At 40.0% G+C, this 19,997-nt stretch overlaps 1 protein-coding gene across 4 annotated transcripts in view; it reads left to right on the top strand.

The window, feature by feature from the left end:
- CDK14 (cyclin-dependent kinase 14) overlaps positions 1-19,997 on the top strand; it is a 603,701-nt gene that overhangs the window by 431,267 nt on the left and 152,437 nt on the right. For all 4 annotated transcript variants that reach the window (XM_011996009.1, XM_011996010.1, XM_011996011.1 and 1 more), the window contains one exon: positions 19,173-19,236. In XM_011996009.1, coding sequence (XP_011851399.1) covers positions 19,173-19,236 — 64 coding nt within the window. The remainder of the gene's footprint in view (positions 1-19,172; positions 19,237-19,997) is intronic.

The raw sequence follows: 19,997 nt of genomic DNA, 5'->3' as shown, positions 1-19,997 counted from the left end.
ATAGTTTATGACTATTTTCTCCCATTCTGTAGGTGTCTTTTTAATTCTATTGATTATTAATGTTATTGTTACTTTGTAGAAGATTTTTAGTTTAATTAAGTCTCATTTATTTATTTTTATTTTTGTTACATTTGCTTTTAGGGTCTTAGCCATAAATTCTTTGCCTAGACCAATGTCCAGGAGAGTTTTTCCTAAGCTTTCTTAGAGAATTTTTATGGTTTCCAGTCTTACATTTACATCAAGTCTTTAATCCATCTTGAATTGACTTTTGTATATGGTGATAGATAGGGGTCCAGTTTTGTTCCTCTGAATATGGCTCTAAATTTTCCACTCTTATACTTTTGGTCACTATGACCTTGTTGTATAACTTAAAGCCAGATAATGTGGTACCTCCACCTTTGGTCCTTTTCTCTTAGGATTGGTTTGACTATTTCCAGTCTTCTTTGGTTTCATATGAATTGTAGGATTTTTTTTTAACTCTATGAAAAATGATATTGGTCATTTGATAGGAATTGTACTGACTCTATGGGTTGCTTTGGGCAGTGTGGCCATTTTCACAATATTGATGCTGTCAGTTCATGAGCATGGAATGATTTTCATTTGTTTGTGTCATTTCTATTTTTGTTTTTTGTTTTGTTTTTTTGTCAGTGTTTTATAGTTCTCCTTGTAGAAAATTTTCATCTCCTTGGTTAAGTATATTCCTAAATATTTAAGCTGTCTCTTATACACATCTCCTCCCCCCTCCCCCCTTCCCCTTCTGTTCCTTGCAGCTCTTATAAATGGGAGTGAGTTCTTGATTTGATTTTCAGCTTGGTAATTATTGATGTGTAGCAGTGCTACTGATTTGTGTATACTGATTTTTGTAACCTGAGACTTTGATTTTGTAACTGAATTCATTTATCAAATCTAGGAATGTTTTCGAAGAGTCTTTAGAGTTTTCAAGGTATAAGACCATATCATTGACCAAAAAAACATAGTTTGACTTCCTCTTTTCTAATTTGAATGCCCTTTGTTTCTTTCTCTTGCCTGATTGCTCTGGCTAGGATTTCCAGGGGAGTCTATTCTTGACCAGGAGTAGGCTTGTGACCCCAGAGATTGTGATGAGGATCACCCTTTATCAGGGACTATATTTTTCCATACTTGTATCCTAGCTTTTCCTTGGCAAAAATAAGCTCTCAATAACTTTTGAAAATAAATGGATACATATGTAATAGTATACACATATTAAAATTTTGATTGTATATATCTAAATGCTATATATACAGTTGCAAAAACTATAGAAAAATATTGTGAGTGTAGTACATTTTTATAGAACTGTTTTGACCGAAATTTTTAAGTAGATTTCCTAACATTAAACTTACCAGAGGTTTAGTTGTAACTCACACATTCCTGCATACCTCATTCAAAGCCCTAAAAATAGCAGCATCTTTTTTTAGAACAGGTAAATGTATGGATTTTCTTTCAGTATACAGGCTCTGACCTAATATTCCCAATATAGGTCCAGTCCTTAGAGAGCAATAGTTACTGTGGCACCAAGAGGCTCCATCCTGCTCTCCCTCCCAACCACTGCAGACACAAAAGCACAGAGGAGGTTGCACCTCCTTTCAGTATTCTCCACCTCTTCCAAGAGCCCCATATTCTGCCTCTCAAATGCCATCCTAAGTGCATGTAGGTGCCTCTGTGAAAGAGGAGGTAAGACTGAAGAAGAGAAAGAAAATGCAAGCCTGTCACCTGGTAGAGGCACCCTGCAGCTACCTCCTGACCCCACCTTGCTGTTGATCCCCACTGACCAGTGCTAAAAATGCAGAGAAAACTATTCATTTTTTGACCACCCCTCACTCCTTCCACTAGAGTTCTTGTCACTTCTCCCAAGTCACAGTTCCCTTTCAGTTCTTAGCCTTAGAGTCTCCACTCCAGTATCTCCCTGGGCTTAGAAGCCTCAGGCCAGCCTGTTCCTTCCCTTGGCTGGAGTTGCTGCCTCTGGCTAAGGCTAAGTGAGACTTGGGGAAAAGAAAACAGGAGCCTTGTCCTACTCCCTGGTCTGCCTCTATAGGAGTGCTGTGATTTCCCTGGTGGATGCATTTTCATCAGAAATGCTGTTGTACCAGAATGGTTTGTCTCTGTCGTGCTTTTTGGTTTATTATGAATTAAGCAGCCTTCTGTGCATCAGCCAATGAACTAACCACCATGTAGAGAATTGTTTCTTTGGGGAAATATATTGTGAGTCTCAAACAGCTCTCAATATGTTGGAATACAACTCCATTTTAGGTGCCAATATTTTGTTTTTGCACTGTGGAATTTTATAGTGGTAAAGGGACAATAAGATGATTGCTGCTAGGTTTTACTTGCCATTTTTGCGTGATGTGATTTTCCTTCCTGTATCATGAACAGAAACCCATGAACAATGCAGATGCTCGTCAATAAGCAAGTAGATGAATAATATTCCCTTTAGATAATAGTCACACAGGAGTTTGGATGAATCTTAGCAATGTAATGTTAAGTGAAAAAAAAATCCCAAAATATTAGCTACAGCATTATATCCTATATGTAAAATTTAAAATAATTAAAATTATTTTATAATCGTTATAAGGACAACAAAGTTACATAACAAAGAAGTGTAGAGAATAGTGAACATGATTCAGGATGGAGCTTACTTCACTTGGGGGAGGTCAGGAGATTGCATGGGGCCTGAGCCAGACAATTAGATGTGGATTGTTGTTAAATGACGTAGTGAGTTCATGGGTACTTATTGAGTTCATTAAAATTCCCTGCATCAGGTCCAAAGCAAGAAAAAAAATAACAAATACATTCTTTTCTCCTTAGTTTAAAGATAAACACTATTACATTTTCCAGGATAAAATAAGAATAAATCACAAACTTGGTTTTCATAGGAAATATTCATATGGGAATGTCATTCCTTGACTTTGAAACCAAACTAAGTACGTCCAGTAGTTCAGCAGAAGTATAGCAGCACCTGCTGGGAGAAAAGGAGTCATTTAGCTAGTGAGGTCACCCAGCTGAGCACTCCCTGTCAGTCTGTCAGTCTTTGCCGGTCTTGCATACAAAAGCCTCTTTGTGAGTCAACCGAGATGAATTAATAGTCCTATTAGTAGTGTTTTACCAGACAGCAGGGGGAAGGACACCTCACAAAGTGTCATACATCCAGGTTGCATCCTGGTTCTGTTCTTCTCTTCCAGGGCACCTAGGCAGGGTCCCCTCTTAGCTTTCATTATTATGTCCTATTTCATTGGGTTGATGCACACTCACAAAATAATAGGTGTAAAATTGCAAATAGTAAACCAGCTTGTGAGAAGTAATCATTCTGGCAAGTAGACATGTTTCCCCTGATTTTTCTATTTACTTCATACATCTTATATGTATAAAGTATCCCTGTTGAGTATCATTTACAAATAATATCTTGTAAGTGGTAATTTTACTCTGTAGTAGGTTAAATAATGGATATCCAAAGATATTGAGTCCTTATACCTGGAGCCTATAATCCGATCTTATTTAGAAAAATGGGTCTTTGCAGGTGGGATTAAGTTGAGGATCATGAAATGGGGTAATTATCATTGAGTATCCAGGTGATCCATAAGTTCAGTCATTGATGTTCTTATAAAAGAGAGGCAGAAGGAGATTTGACACAGAAGAGAAAGCAGTGTGAAGAGGGAGGCAGAAATTGGAGTGATGCATCCACAAGCCAAGTAATGCCAGCACCCACTAGAAGCTGGAAGAGGCAAGAAACTCTTCTCCCCTAAACCCTCCAGAGGGGACAAGGCCCTACTAACATCTTAGTTTCAGCCCATTGAAAACAGTTTTGGACCTCAGGCTCCAGAACTGTGAGAGAGTCCATTTCTCGTTTTAAGCCACCAAGTTTGTGTTGTTACAGCAGTCACAGGAAATCAATACATTTATATTAACATATTTTTGAAGTTAATATAATTTTCTAAAACACAATTGAGGATGTCAAGCTTTCAAAGTGTTCTGAATCAATTCAATAACTGTCGTATTTAATTTCGATGTAACTGAAATGAATATTTAAATTAAATATTTAAAGCACTACATTTTTCAGGGTAAAAGTTGACAATCAGCACACAAAGATCAGTAAATAACTTACTTTCATTACAGAAAAACAAGATGGTGAGCAATTTGGGCATGCGTGTGTATCATTTTGACATAGGTGTGAGGATTTTCAATGGCCTTAAGTTTGCAGCTGAAGTAAAAGCATCAGTGGATGAATTGAACATTTTTATTATTATGTCCTGCCAGCTTCCAGAAATGATTCAAAACCTCTTGGAGCTACCTAGCCTATAAGGCTGTTAAAGGTAGAAGAGCAGGTGCCGAGGGGTGAGCTCTGACTTGCAGAGTGCCGAGCCAGTTCTCCATGCAGTCATTATCATCAGTGGTAGCTCCTGACACCACAGAACTTGAAATTGCCCTCAACCCTTCCTTTACAAATGCTAATTTAAAGAATAATCTTACATAGGCACTCCAGATGAAGATGGACCTGTGGCCATAACTTCCTCTCCACTACTCATGCTTTATAAGTCTAAAAGTCTTAATTAGAATGCATCTTTTAAAGCAGTACTTCTCAAACTTCAGTACGCTTGTAAACCACCTGGGGCTCTTCATGAGCTGTAGATTCTGATTCAGCAGGGAGTGGGACCTGAGCTTCTGCAAGTGGTGGTGATGCTGCTAGTTCAAGGACCACACTTTGAGCAGCAGGGCTGTAGCATCTAGTGCTCCTGCCTGCAGGTTCCTGCCTGTTTTTCCCTATTTTGAGGCACAGTTTCAGGCAGTCAGGCTGGTTCTGCTGCATTCGCTTGGCAACATCACTTCCCTCCAGCCTCTGCTGCTTCCACCCTCCGGCCGCTGCATGTACATGTGCATTTCCATTGCTGTGGCCCCCACAGTGCAGTCGGGCACTGAGTCTGAAGCTGTGTCACAATAACATCACTCAATCTGAAAAGAGAGAAAAGTTGTTGAGATGAGAGTGAAATTCATAAGGGAATCAGAGTTTAGGGAGACAGGGAATAAAAACAGTAGGAGAACAGGAAGAAGAAAAAGAATGAACATTTAGTTGGGGAAAAACATTTGAAATGTTCTACTTTCACTGCAGAATTTTCCAGGCACTAAGAGCATTTTCTGGAATAATTTTAAATTTATTTATTTGTTATCCTCGAATTTCTTTAGCAGCCACCTGCTTGTTTTGTTCATTCATCCACAAATATTTTGTGGCCTTCTGGATACAGGGTGAAAACTTAAAAAAAAAATCTCTAAACCATATAACTAAGTGCTGCAGCCTCTGGGAGGTTGCCTAGTTAAATTGGGACAGTCTGGTCCCAACCGGGCTGATGTTAGAATCACTGGGGAGGTTTAGAAAATTCTGCCTATCTTGCTGCACCTTGGACCAGTTAAATAAGAATTTAGGGGCTAGGTCCCCGTCATTTTTTTAAATCAGTATTTTAAAATATTCCTTAGATAATTCCTGTGTCCAGCCAAGCACCACTGAGACAGTAACCTTCTAGCAGGTGAATTGAACTCATTTTTTAAAAACCCTCTAAGAGCAGTATTTGTGTGTGTGTTGCTTCCTATATAAACCTTTGCAATGTTGAAAACTCTACGTAATATTTTGGAAACACCCTCTCCTTCAATCCATCACCTGCAGCCAAGCAGCTGATTAAATATTGAAGCTGCTTTCTGAAGCCCTGGCAGCTTTTCATTTTCTCAGTCCAGTGGCTCCCCCTGCTGTCTTTCCCAGGTAGAGCTCACTGCTTTACAGAACCTCACTACAGATTCTGCTGCTCCACAAAACACAACCCAGAATCATAGGATTTTAAGGAAGATTTTCTAATCCCACATCCAGCTTGTATGTCACTGCCAAAAATGAGCATTCAGAATACTCTAATCTCTTACATAGTGGTAGTTGAGGTAAGGCATAGGGAATAATGGAAGAAAGGAAGTATATATATGTAAATAGATAAATTCACAACTGTAACACACACACACACACACACATATATTGATAGCTTATCCTGCTAGTAGAAAAATATTCTGTTAGCCATGTGATTGTGCTGTTTCCCTGCAAAATAATTAGCATCAACACTATAGAAAATGGGGAAGGAAAGCTTTCATGACTAACTTCTCTGCCCTCCTTCATCTAATTATACCCTTCCTTATCAACCCACTTCTCCTGTCTATCCTCTAAGCTGTAATTGCAGCCACATGAAAACAAAAGTAAATATATGGGCATCTGTGTGACCTCATCTTGTCACCCAAACTCTGTTGTATGTTACCTCAGGATTAAACTAGTGCACTGGGTCTGTGGAGGCAGAATTTGATCCTTATTATGTCTGAATGCAAAATGAATGCAAAATGCAACCCTTAATTCTGCTTAAACCTCATAAAAGTGCTGATTCCATTTTACACAGCTTTTATCTTTAGAATGCCCTTCTTTGCTGTACATGAATGTTTTAACCCCATTGATCCTTGTTGTCACATGGCTCCGCATAAGTCAGTCTCCCATTCACAATGTAGCACTGAATCTATTCAACGTGATATCATATCCCAAACCATTTTTTTCTCAACAGCATTTCCAGTCAGCCCAATGGGACATGGGGCACACCCCTCCCCCGACCCCAACCTGTCTGAATACACTCCACAGAAGACTATTTATTTGTGTCCCTTGTCACATGTAGCGTCTGGTACTGGCACAGCAATCCAGATGTATTCTGACTAGTATATGATTAAATGATTACATCTGTATTAATTGCTTATTGCTACATAACAACATTAACAGAAATGTAGTGACTAAGGCACATTTATCATCTCTCAGTTTCTGTGGGTTGGGATTCCTGGCATGACTTAGCTAGGCCCTCTGCTTCATGGTCTTAAAAGACTGTAATCAAGGTATCAGCTGGGGCAGCAGTCTGATGTGAGGGTCGGCTGGAGCTCATGTGGTTCTTGGCAACACTCAGTTTCTTGCAGGCTGTGGAACTAAAGACTCAGGTTCTTGCTGGCTGTTGGCTGAAGCCACCCCCAGTTCCTTGCCTTCAGGCCTTCCCAACGTGGCTGCTCACTTCCTCAAAGCCAGCAAGGGAGCAAGTCCTCTAGCACAATGGCTATTATCATTGTACACAATATACAGTTGACCTGTGAACAACACAGCTTTAGAATTCACAAGTCCACTTAGAACGTGGATTTTTTTCGATAAAAGTTACACCAAATGTGCCTGTCTCTGCTGCCTCCCCTTCCGTCTCCTCCATGTCTTCCACATCTGCCACCCTTGAGATAGCAGGACCAAGCCCTCTTCCTCCTCCTCAGCCTACTCAATGTGAAGATAAGGATGAAGATCTTTGTGGTGATTCACTTCCATTTAATAAATAGTAACTATATTTTTCTTCCTCTTGATTTTCCTAATATTCTTTTTTCTAGCTTACTTTATTGTAAGGATATAGTATATAATAAATATAACATATATAGTTGGTAAGACCTCTGTTCAACAGTAGGCTATTAGTAGTTAAGTTTTGGGAGCCGAGAGTTATATGGGAATTTTTGACTGTGCATGGGGTTGGTGCCCCAACCCCTGCATTGTTCAAGGGCCAATTGTAATCTCAGAAGTGACATCTCATCACTTTTGTCATATTCTGTTGGTTAGAAGTTGCTGCTCCCACCCACACTCAAGGAGAAGGTTGTGAACACCAGGAGGTGGGAATCACAGGGGCAAGCTTAGAGTCAACCCGCCTAATCTCTTTTGACTTCCAGTAGGTGGTCTTACAGAAGTTTTTATTCAGCTAAAAACCACGAGTCATTTTTTATGCAGCTTGCTGCATGCCAGGTGTTCCCATCTTGAACCATCAATTAATAGAATCTAAGTACTGGACTTTATGTTTATAGCTATCACATTTTCCTGGTATTAGGTTTAGCCAGTTGTTCATGCCTGATTAAATATTTTTGAATCCTGGTTCAGCCATCAGAATGCTACACACCCCTTCTATTTCATGTCATCTGAAAAATATAAGACATCTCTTCTGTCTTCCTTCAAGTCACTGATAAAAATGCTGAAGAGGATGATATCTAACATTATACAGAATATACATGTACACCTACATACATATGTCCTATAGACATATATAAATGTGCGTGTGTGTGTGTGCGCGCGCGGGCGTGTGTGTGTATTGAATGTGAGGGAGAGACAGAATGAAAAAAACCTTATTCTAATACTCAAAACCTCCTTCTAGGGTCTGGTCAGGTGGATATAAATTGTTTAATGACATCTGAGCCACATTGCTCAGCTGTACTATCTCCTGGAAGCAGATAGTACAGCTCTTCGAAGCATGGTCTCTCTAGTCACACCAACCTGATTTAGAATTCCAGCTCCCCCACTTTCTAGCTGTGCAACCTTGAACAACCAGTTTGTCAGTAAACTGGTTGTAAACCTGATGTTGCACACATGATATCAATAAACAATAGCTTATTTTATTGATGCCTGGCTAAAATCAACATATGCTAGAGGAGCAAAGGTTACTGCCCAGCTGCTCTTCTTTGAATTCAGGACATCAACAAGTTTTGTTTGACCCATCTCATTTAGTTTTTGTTTTAAATTTGAATTAAGTAATTTTTCTTAGAAATTTGAATTAGGTCATAGGATTAAGGTACTTTCACAGGAAATCCAGGTATCATCCAGTTCCCTTAGTGAAATGAAAGCTACAGCAATACTGGGGGCCTGCACTGTGCGGGGCAGCCTCCAGTGGAAGCTGAGTAGTCGCTGCTCTCTATGGACAGGGCCTTGTCACATTCAGTCCCCCTTCTTTCTCCCCAGCCCTCTCCCTCAGTCACCTACTTGACTGGCTTCTAGAAGAATTTTAATTTGCATCACTGTTTTTCTCCAGGAAGGTAGAGTAAGGTAGGAGGAAAAGCATAAATATTGAAGCTGAAGACAACTGTCTTCTACTTTTTAAAAAGGTTAGTTTAACATGACTTTTATTAAATGAAGTCGTGATAATTTGTCATTTACAAGGATCCTTCAGGTCTATATAGTTAAACAAATATTTAATGGGTGCCTACTTCATGTACTTTGATAAACAAAAGGCAGATAAAGTAAACAAAAATTTTTAAAAAGACATGATCTCTTTACTTATTACAGTTAGAGTCCAATGAAAGAAATAGATGTTTATCAAATATTCACGGAAATAAATGTAAAGTTTCAACTGTGACAATTTTTACCAAGAAGCCTACAGTGCTATAATGGTATATTATGGGGATTTTGCCCCAATATGCAGGGGTTTGTCCTGAGAAAAGGATGTTTCAACTCAGAGATGAAAAATGAATTAGGAACCAGGTGGAATGGGCACAGATGTCCAGGCTTTGGAAATACATGTGTAAAGGCCCTGTGTGGGGATGGGGGAGCAGCATGGCAAATTTAAGGCACCAAAAGATCAGTGTGAGCAGAGCATGAGAGGAAAAGGAAGGGGTGGTGGTTCTAGGTAAGGGGAGAGAGGGGCAGGCCCAAGGCAGGTAGCAGCTTGAGGGTCATGTGTGCAATATCAGGTTTACCCAGGAACACTGGGAAGCCACGGAACCATTGAGAGATCTTATTCAGGGAGTGGAATTTGATCACATTTGACTTTGAAGATTACTCAGGAATATGCATGCATTAATTGGAAGAGTACAAGAATGGAGGCAAGAAGACTGGTTGGGAGGGCACTGGCTAGTGCCTTAGGACATGTTGGTAGCCCGCCATAGCATGGCATGGCAAGAGAGGGAGAAAATAGATAGGAGGTAAAAATAAGAAGTTGATAATAGAAATACATTAATGTGGTGAGATGGTGGAGGCATGTATAAAAATAACAAACCGGAAGAAGTTACTCAAGAATGTTTGAAGAAATCCCATCCAGTCTTTGGATCTCTGGTCTGTCTCCCTGACCAGTTCTGAGGCAGTCGTGAGACACCCCCAGCCATCTGCCTTTCACTGTTAATCCTGATGGTGAATCCAGCAGGTCCTGCAGACTAGGCCAGAAGAGCGGAAGCCAGCGAGTGCCCTTTTGAGTGTCTACTTGGTGGTCTCCAATATTCCATCTTCATCTCTTCCTACTCTAGGACCATGAGTCTCCCAAATTGTCTCTCTTACTCTTCCTCCTAAATTTTGACTATAACATTATAGCATACTTTTAATGACTTAATATTTTTCTTCAGTCAACTCATTTCAAATAATTTTATGTATTTGTTTATAACACTATAGAAAGTAGAAAACCTTTATGTATCGCCGTTAATAGGAGGTAAATGTGAAAATAAACTCAGTGAAAACCAGTTATTATTATGAAATTGACCTTCTTGCCTGGCCACAATTCTGAACCTTCGGCTGCTTTCTCTATGGAGGATGTTAGCAAGTGTTTGAAAGGTTTTAAAAATAAGCACCAAGCTGAGATTTTTCTCCTTGATGTTCTCAAATAAATTGAAAGAAATTCAAAACATGTGAGTAAATATAATTTAATGCTCTATTCATATCCTAAAATAATCTTCAGTGTGGGAGTACATATCCTACACCTTGGGAAAAGCTACTTTGGGCCAGTAGTTCCACCACTGGACTTAGAATCACCTGTGGAACTTTTACAAAGAGCTGACTTAATTCATCTGGGCTGGGACCTAGTCAGAGATACTTATAAAACAATAATTTTCAATGGAAGAAGTATTGGGGATTATTCTTGGTTTTCGTATTGATTAAGATGCTATTGCCTTTTCGTGGGTGGTGGCCACAATGCTAGACTCGGCACTGTTGGTCAGTCTTGCTCAGTGAAAAACTAAATGACCCACCAGACACTTCTATTATGAAAAACTTTGTTATAATTATCCAAACCTTGAATTGCTTAGTATCTCTGTTTTATCTAGAAATACAATTACATGTAAGTAACACAGTAAACACAATATAGAAACACAGTTGTACCTATAAGCAGAAGACATTTTTCTCAGTTTTAATACATAATAAATATTAATATACACTGAAATATCAGGTATGCAGCTAATCAGCAGTTTCAGAAAATCTTGACACACAGCAATGCTATTCAAGATTCGAGTCTCTAATGCAACACAGTTGAATGTGTCATCATTGATAGCTATGGCCTTCAAGGTAGTTTAGCGTATTGGTACAGGCACCCAATTATTTCATTTTGCCCATTGGTGCCATCCTATTTGAGTTTTTTCCATTGGGCACATATTTTTTCATGAAATACTTTCGTGTCTTCTTTATGCAATGGTTACAGTATTATACTGATTTTTTTAGTTGTGCATAGGTACCTTTTATGATCTATGAGTCCCATTTCTGGATAGTAGAAAGAATGTTTAAAAATGTGTTTAAAAAGGGGGTGTTTGACATGTGAGGGTTGAGCACCATGGCTTTAGAAGCTCCCAGATGGTTCTCATATGCCCCATAGATGAACCCTTGTGTTGGCCTTTCTGTGTGGCCTCTTCACTAACCTCTCAGCTTCTTGTCCCCCTTCTCCACCACCAACTCCAGGAGTTTTATGAGGTGCAGAGCTGGTCTTGTCATTCCTGCTCTTTGTCTATGTCCCTAAAATCTAAAAAGCCCTTGCTTATTATTTAATCTTATCACCTTGGCTGCAGCCTCCTCCCGTAGTCCTCCACTTCCTTCCCTTCCTCCTGACTACACCTTGGAGGGGCTGAAAATACAAATCCGGATCTTGCAAGTGGAACTTCAGATAGAGAAAAATACTTAGAACACTTCAGCGTGTATATGGTAGTGGAAAGCACATGCTAAAATATGATCTCTAAAATGTGAGCTATAAAAGCAATCCACATAGAGTTCCCAGAGGAATTGGTATGGTTTGGCTGTATCCACACAGAAATCTCATCTTGAATTGTAACTCCCACAATTCCCACGTGTCATGGGAGGAACCCAGTGGTAGGTGATTGAATTATAGGAGTGGGTCCTTCCTGAGCTGTTCTCATAATAGTGAATTAGTCTTATGACATCTGATGGTTTAAAAAATGGGAATTTCCCTGCACAAGCTCTCTCTTTGCCGGCCACCATCCATAGAAGACGTGACTTGCTCCTCCTTTCTGTCCACCATGATTGTGAGGCCTCCCCAGCCATGTGGAACTGTAAGTCCATTAAACCTCTTTTTCTTCCCAGTCTTGGGTATGTATTTATCAGCAGCCTGAAACCTGACTAATACAGGAGTGTTCCCAGAAGACAACACCAGATCACTTGGAGTTGGTACACACACATGCATACCTCTGTACCTTTATACACACTCTCTTCTTTCTGAAGTGTCCTTCTCCTACTCATTTGCTTGACAAGCCCCTGGTCACTTTTGAACTGTCAGTTTTAAGGTTTCATTTTCTTCAAGCCGTCCCTTCGCCTCTTTTCCTAGGCCCCCGCTGCACTCATCACACCCCTCATTGAGCAGCCTTGTCATGCTGACTTTCTGTTTCACATGCTTGTCTCTTTGTCTCTCTTTCCAGACTGAGCAACTCTAAGGCAGACACTTTTTAAAAAAATCTTTTATCTTCTACACATAGGAAAGGGGTGGTCATGTTGTCATCACTCAGTACATTTCTGTTTATTACATGGATGGGAAAGCATAATTAATGGTTGAACAACACCAGTGAAAAGCGTGGGCCCCTTCCACCTCTGATTTCCAGCCACCCATTCAGAGACCACTGCTGTTACTAGTTTGCTTGTTTGGTTTTTAGGGATACCCTTGACCTACTCTAGAAGTTGTCTACATACAGAAAATGAATATTTGATTCAAGTATGCAATTGACATTTTTTAAGATTTCCATGCCGAAATTTGCTCTTTGGTCATTTCCATCTGTCCTTGGCCACTCTTATAATCTCCTCTTACTTGCATCTTTCCCCTTCCCCTTAATGTACTCCATCCTTTCAACCTCTACTTTTTCTATCACTATATCCTCCTCTTAAAAAATTTCCTTCTTGGCCGGGTGCGGTGGCTCACACCTGTAGTCCTAGGACTTTGGGAGGCTGAGGCAGTTGGATCACTTGAGCCCAGGAGTACAGGCCTGGGCAACACAGTGGTACCCCATCTCTACAAAAAATAAAAAATTTAGTAGGATAGGGTGGAGTGTGCCTGTCATCCCAGCTACTTGAGAGGCTGAGATGGGAGGATCACTTGAGCCTGGGAGATTGAGGCTGCAGTGAGCCATGGTCACACCAGTGCTCACCAACCTGGACGACAGAATGAAATCCTATCTTGAAAAATAAAACAATTCCTTCTCACCACCACCCATGAGGCCACTGGATCCTGAAACCTTTCTCCTCGCCTTCCACCTGCCCTGTCTGCAGCACATTCATTGTGCTGTCGGAGGCAGTGCAAGCTCCAGGTGGTTCCTCTGCGTTTCCACCTGATCATCGTATTTCCGGGTGGAGAGTGCACAGTCAGGATCAGAATTAGGAAGTTCTGCTTTCTCTCTCTGGCTCTTCTGGGAACTTCATACCATCTGTTCCAGAGCAGGGTGTATAATATTGCAGCTGAGTTCTGCTGAGCCACTTCACAGGTTTCTTTTAGGGCTTCTCACTAAGGAGCCAGAAAAAAATCTTCCAGATCCGAAAGTAGTACAGCTGTGAAGCAATCATTATTTTAGAGATGTTATATGTGTGGACTTTCGGAGTTGCAGCTTAAAAATCATCAGTTCTGGATAGTAGAAAGAATGTTTAAAATGTGTTTAAAAAGCGGGCATTTGGCATGTGGTTTAAGATGGGATGACAGTCACACTCCGCCCTATCCTAAGGGACTGGTTGTTCTCCAGTCCCTCAGAATCCACAGCTGAGTCCGTTTAAAATCCTCATCGCCACTGTAGTCGTGCCCCTAAGATGTAAAGCCTTGAAGTGGGAATCTGGTGCTTTCCATATCGCTTCATTAGGACACACTTCTGTGAGCCAGTTTTATTGGTGTCCCAGAGGCCAGAATTCCTCTGTGCTGTAGTCTCCGTTAGAGACCTCTCGGTCCCCCTGACCCAGGAAGAACCGTTAGCAGGTCTTGTTCTACTTAAATCACAGGTGTTCAGGAAAAGCCCATGGACTCCTGTTTAGCAGCCCCGAGGCCTGTGCAAAAGCAAAGACTAGAAAGTGAGATAATTTGTGGAATTAGTGATAGTTTAGAAAGATAAGTAAATATTTCTAACAAACACTAGTTTGTCAGAGTTACTCTGAGCTCTAGAAGTTTAGAATTTGCTTTTCTCCTGTTATTTGGAGTATTTTCACAGAGAGGCCCTCTTTTTCTCAGTATCTTCTCTGCTCAACAGAGGCTGACATAACGGGCAGAACCTTGGCCACACCTGCCAGGGCAGAGGCACACCTGGAGGAGTGAGTGTGGGGCCATCATTACCTCTTAGTTCCTCAGGGTCAGGGGTGTAGACCTCCACTGATAAGATGAGCTTGTCCTTTTTTTTTTTTTTTTAAACAGATGTTAAATAGTCTAATAAGAAATCACAGAAAAGACTTCTAGCAACTGTATATTTCTGAACAGAGGGACATGAGACCATTTTGTAGCTTGCATTTTGGCATTTGCTATTTGTTACCATATGTGTGCTGAGGAGTGCCAAATGTTTTTCTCCCTCTGAAATTCCTCTCCCAAGATCCAGACGTGTATTTCCAGCTGCCCAATCTTGACCTGCAGGCGTTTCTAACATTTAATAGATCCAGAACGAAACCCTTTGCTCTCAGCCCCCAAACTTGCTTCATCTCTGGCATTCTTGATTTCAGCTAATAACTTCTTCCCTGTATGAGTGGATTTTAAACAGCAGAATATATATTTTACATCATGATTCACCATGTATACACACAAAGATGTAACTTGAACAGAAGTTTCATAAAACAATATGTATCTTTACATTTATGTTGCCCTCTGATATCTTCTCTTGAATTCCATCTTTTGAAAAGTGCCGATGTCAACTCCCTTGATGAATTTACAATCCCCCAGCCAGTCATATGACCTGCAATTTGCAAAAACCTTAAACAGAGATAAAATGCAGTCTCCTTGAATTCAGCATCTGGCTTCTGCTTCCCATCCTGTAGCGCAATCTGCAGTCTAGCCACAGTGTTATCCAGACACACCATTCATTCACTCAGTCAGTCAACATTTACTGGGTGCGTATCTGGTGCCAGGCACATGGTACACTAAGTATCCAGAGATCAACATTGTCGTCTCCACTCTGAGGACCACGATGCGGAGACAGGTGAGTAATCTAGCAATTACCAGGTAATGGCGAGGTTCTAAATAGAAGTTTGCATAAAGCACTCAGACATCACAAACAGGCAGCATATAACTTGGACCAGAGAGTCCAGAATGTCTTTCAGGAAAAAGTGACCCTTGAACTAAAGCTACAAATAGAGGTAGGAGTTCAGCTGGCAGGATTAGGGCAGGGCGTTAGGGAAAAGTAATCCACTATGAGAAGACACAGGGGCTGAGCATTCTGTTAATTTGGAGAGCTGAAAGTGTTCTGACATAAGCCTCTCCTTATAACCATACACTCTACTGTCACTCCCACCCTTTCTTTACTTGGCAAACCGTGACTCAGTGTTCCCTCTCCCACTAAACCACCCTCTCCCAGTAGCCTTTCTCCCTGCCCCCAGGAAGACTCAAGCCTCCCTTCTTTAGGCTCTGACCTCACTCTCCCATACCATCAGCTCTGTTATGTTGAAGGCCATTCATCACCACCCCGGTTCATCTGCATCACTAGGCCAGGGGCACCTCAAGGCAGAGTCCACGTTCTTACATCTTCTGTGAGGAGTACAGTAAGTGTTAGCCGAATAAAGAGCTGAACCAATAAAGGAAACAGGAGATGGACAAACCACAGACACAAGTTTAGGGTAAATCTGCTTAAATGGATATGTAGAAGACTTTTCGGTGTATCATAGATGGAAAGGGGCTTCAAGTGTCATGAACCTGTTTATTTACAGAGCTGGGGACCACATTTTAAGTGTTGGTGGCACTTCAGGTGCAATTTTCATTTTCTTTGTGTTTCCTTTGCAAAATATTATTTTTGACTTTTAGAAAATACTCTTTTTCTTCTAACTTAAATATGTCTTGTTAATGGAACTTGTTAGTGAATTAATAGGAATGAAAATCTGGCATCAGAGACCATACATACTCTCCCTTAGTGCACAGGTAACCAGTCATTGCTAATCATACATTAAACCCAAACTGTTTTTTCCAAAATGGTTTTTACAGGAAGCAAAATTAATTTTTAATTATTCTTTTCCTTTGCCCACCTTCTGCCCACTTTGCATTTTCTGTGTAAATGGTTCAGGGTTGTACGCAGGACAGTTTGAGGTCTGGAATCTCAATAGTTAAACCTGTAATTGAAAAAGAAAAGTCTAATGTATTTGTTTCTTTCCTGGAAATTTTTATAATATGACCATAATATTTCATAATCACTTTGAAACAGAACACTGGATATGGATGACGATAATGCCTATAAAAAAGTTTTGCAAACGCAAGCATTGTCAAAACAGAGGCAGCCAGGAAAACAATTGTACTTTATTAGGAGCAAGAGAACAGGGCTCAGATTCTGGCTGGACTTTTCATTGTTTATAAAACTTCCATAGGGTCTAATTTTGCATGTGACAGATTGGCTGTGTTCAAGTTGTGATTTTGAGCTGACATTTTCTCCCTTTTGTTGCTAAAGTTTAGTACTGTTGGACTCCTTTGTCCTTGATGCAAATTTTAGTGAGAACAAAGTGGAGCATTTCCAGATTAGCTGTATGTGCTGCCTGCAAACTTGATTGTCTCCTCTTGAAATAATGGTTGGGATTATTGAAAAGAAAGGGAGAAATGCCTTTTGCAGAGACACTGTTATCATAAGCGTTTATGTCAGAGACAATGCTTTTGTCTCTTTTCTCGTGTTACAACTCTTCCAGCTCTCTTGCCTGCCTCCTTCCCCCTCATCATCCAGCCCATCAATAACGTGACCTAGTTTGTGTAGATCTGTCTATTGATGTTAGTATTAATTAGTGCTTGAAAAAGTAACCAAGTATGAGTCTTAAAAGAATTTTTATTTTCTCATTTGCTGATGCTGGATTCGTGTTTCAACCAGGAACATAAATACATGTATTTAATCCTGATTCACTAGAGTAGGAAGCAGGGAGTTTGGCACTTACTGTGTACGTGCCACTCTTTGACATCACTGCCATGTCACCCACTAGTAAATAAATGCATGAACAATTTGAGCCCTGTATTACCATTTGGCCTAGTAGTGCCTGCAAATCCTCAGATAAAGTGAATATGCTTCATTTCCTCTGTTGACAAAGAGTCAAACTGTAAAATATTTGAAGAGATTTATTCTGAGCCAAATATGAGTGACCATGGCCCATGACACAGCCCTCAGGAGATCTTGAGAACATGTGCCCAAGGTTGTCAGGATACAGCTGGGTTTTATACATTTTAGTGAGACATACGACATCAATCAGTAGATGTAAGATGTATATTGGTTCAGTCCAGAAAGGCAGGACAACTGGACGTGGGAGCTTCCAGGTCACAGGTGAATTCAAGGATTTTCTGATTGACAATTGGTTCAGAGAGTTATTACCTAAAGACTGGAATCAATAGAAAGGAATGTCTGGGTTACCAAAAGGGGTTACCAAAAGGGTGGAGGCCAAGGCTTTATCATGCAGATGAAGCCTCCAGGTAGCAGGCTTCAGAGACAATAGAGTGTAAATGTTTCTTATAGGACTTACAGAGTCTGTCCTATCAGTCTTAAGGCCTGTGTTGATGTTTCTGCTGGTCAGCTGTGCCTGAATTCCAAAAAGGAGACAGGTATAATGAGGCTCCTGTGTTATGCTCCCCTTCATCATGGCCTGAACTAGTTTTTCAGGTTAACTTTGGAATACGTTTGGCTGAGAGGAGGGGTCCATTCAGATGGTTGAGGGGCTTATAATTTTATTTTTGGTTTACACCTCTAATAATATCTAGTGGTCCTGCTCCTCCTCTGCTGGTTTCCAGCTTTATCTCTTGCCCTTTCTAATCTGTTGGTCTATCCATGTTTATCCAATATAGTTTGAATGACGCCATCTGGCATCATTATTGGCAACATTATGATGCTCTGACTCCCTTGAACATAGAGTCCCTGTGGGAAAAGTGGGCAGTCTAAATTTTCCCACGTGGCTGGAGCCTCCCTGATCTGACTAGACCCAGTTTTCTGTGGGTTCTTTGAGTAATATCTAATACTGACATAGTGCTGACTGTGTGCCAGGTAGCATTCTCCTACCACATTGAGGTAGGTGCTGTCAACACCCTCCAGTTTACAGATGAGGAAATTCAAGCTCAGTGGGGTTATTTCTCAGCCCAAGCTTACATGGCTGGTAAATAGGGGAGCAAAGATTTGAACTCAAAGTGTCTTCAGAGCCTGGCCTCTTAACCCTGAATCTCCCCTTTCTAGGTGCTTAACCCTGAAACTCTGTTCTCAGTCAGTGATTTGCCATGATCATTGAGTATAAGAGCCATAGATCATGGAACAGAATATTCAAATGGAATGTGCCCAGTTACATGTGAGCTGGAATTGCCCATGAATTCCTTTCCCCAGATCAAACATTGTAGTGATAGAAAAGTAGATGGAGAAAGAAGGTAGACATACAGATAGAAAAAGGAAAACATGTGGGAAGAACAGTATTTTGGCAAAAGGAAACTGTAAATCACGTAATTGCAAATTGTAACTGTAATGAGAGAATTTGAGCATTCTAAGCTGTCAACCCTGCCTTTTTGAAACATTATAATGCTCAGACAGAGGATGTGGGGTAGAAATGGCAGAATTGTTGGAACTGTTAAATGATGAGACTGGAGTGAAAGACAAAAGCTTATGAAGGAATCATGAGGGACACATACAAACTTCATTCAGCAGCATGAAGATGACAGCTTATTGTTTGATTCATTAGCCTACTTATTAAGTTTGGACTTGATAAAATATAGCAGATTTAACTTGTCTTACCACATTCAGCTGTATTTGTTATAACACAGAGATTCATCTTGGGTGGCTCTTTAGCCGGGTTTGTTTTTACTGAAATAAAATCCCTGGCACACAATAATGGAAAAAAAAATACCAGAGTTTCATAATATGTAGTGTACTATTTTTCTACACTTGAGAATTTTGAGTGCTTTGGAAATAATAAGGCTGTTCCACAATTTCCTGCTCTCCACTAGGTTCTTGGAACGCCAAATGAGGACACATGGCCTGGAGTTCATTCTTTACCACATTTTAAGCCAGGTATGTTTCGTTAATTACAGATGACTAGGTGCTTCCTATATGCAAAAAGTGAGTATATAAATGTTCCCACTCAAGCAATATACCACCTTGAAAAATTTTGGTTACTTTTTCCATTGTGTACTTTATCTATTAATAGAATTGTCCTTTTGTTTTCACAAATTATTTGTCTGATTTTCACCATATATACTTTATTTTATTTGACTGGTTGATTTTGCAGTAACCGTTAATTTCATCATCAGTTAGACTGGCATCCATGTCTACAAAAACAAAATTTAAATTGGGGTGCTATAACTCATCTGTGTCACTTCTTGCAATAAGTGACCAGGAGAAGTATTGGATTGTAAAAAGGAAAAATCATATTTTTATTTCTTTACAAAACTAATAAATATATGGTCTATAATTTGAGTTTAAACATGTAAGATGTTCTGAATGTTCTATTGTACAGCATTCAATATGTTTTCATGTAAAATATTTAAACCTAAACACTGAAAAATCTGAAAGAAATGTGAACTTTTAAAATAAGTTGTCCTTTTTTTTCACCAGTAGGTGGCAGGCGTGAAACTTTGTTTTAATAATTACACTTAACAGACGAATCTCAAACATGGTCTAATTTTTATAAGAGAGGGGAAAGGTTTGGAATTGAAAATATAATAAAATCAGTGGAATGAATTATTGTAAAAATTATTCTCTTGGTGGTTGTTTTTTTTTTTTTTTCTTTTCTCAGTTATAATAATTACACTTAACAGACGAATCTCAAACAT

The sequence above is a fragment of the Mandrillus leucophaeus genome, unplaced genomic scaffold (assembly GCF_000951045.1).
Source record: "Mandrillus leucophaeus isolate KB7577 unplaced genomic scaffold, Mleu.le_1.0 Scaffold50, whole genome shotgun sequence".
NCBI classification, from domain to species: domain Eukaryota; kingdom Metazoa; phylum Chordata; class Mammalia; order Primates; family Cercopithecidae; genus Mandrillus; species Mandrillus leucophaeus.
This window is presented reverse-complemented; position numbering and strand designations above follow the sequence as displayed.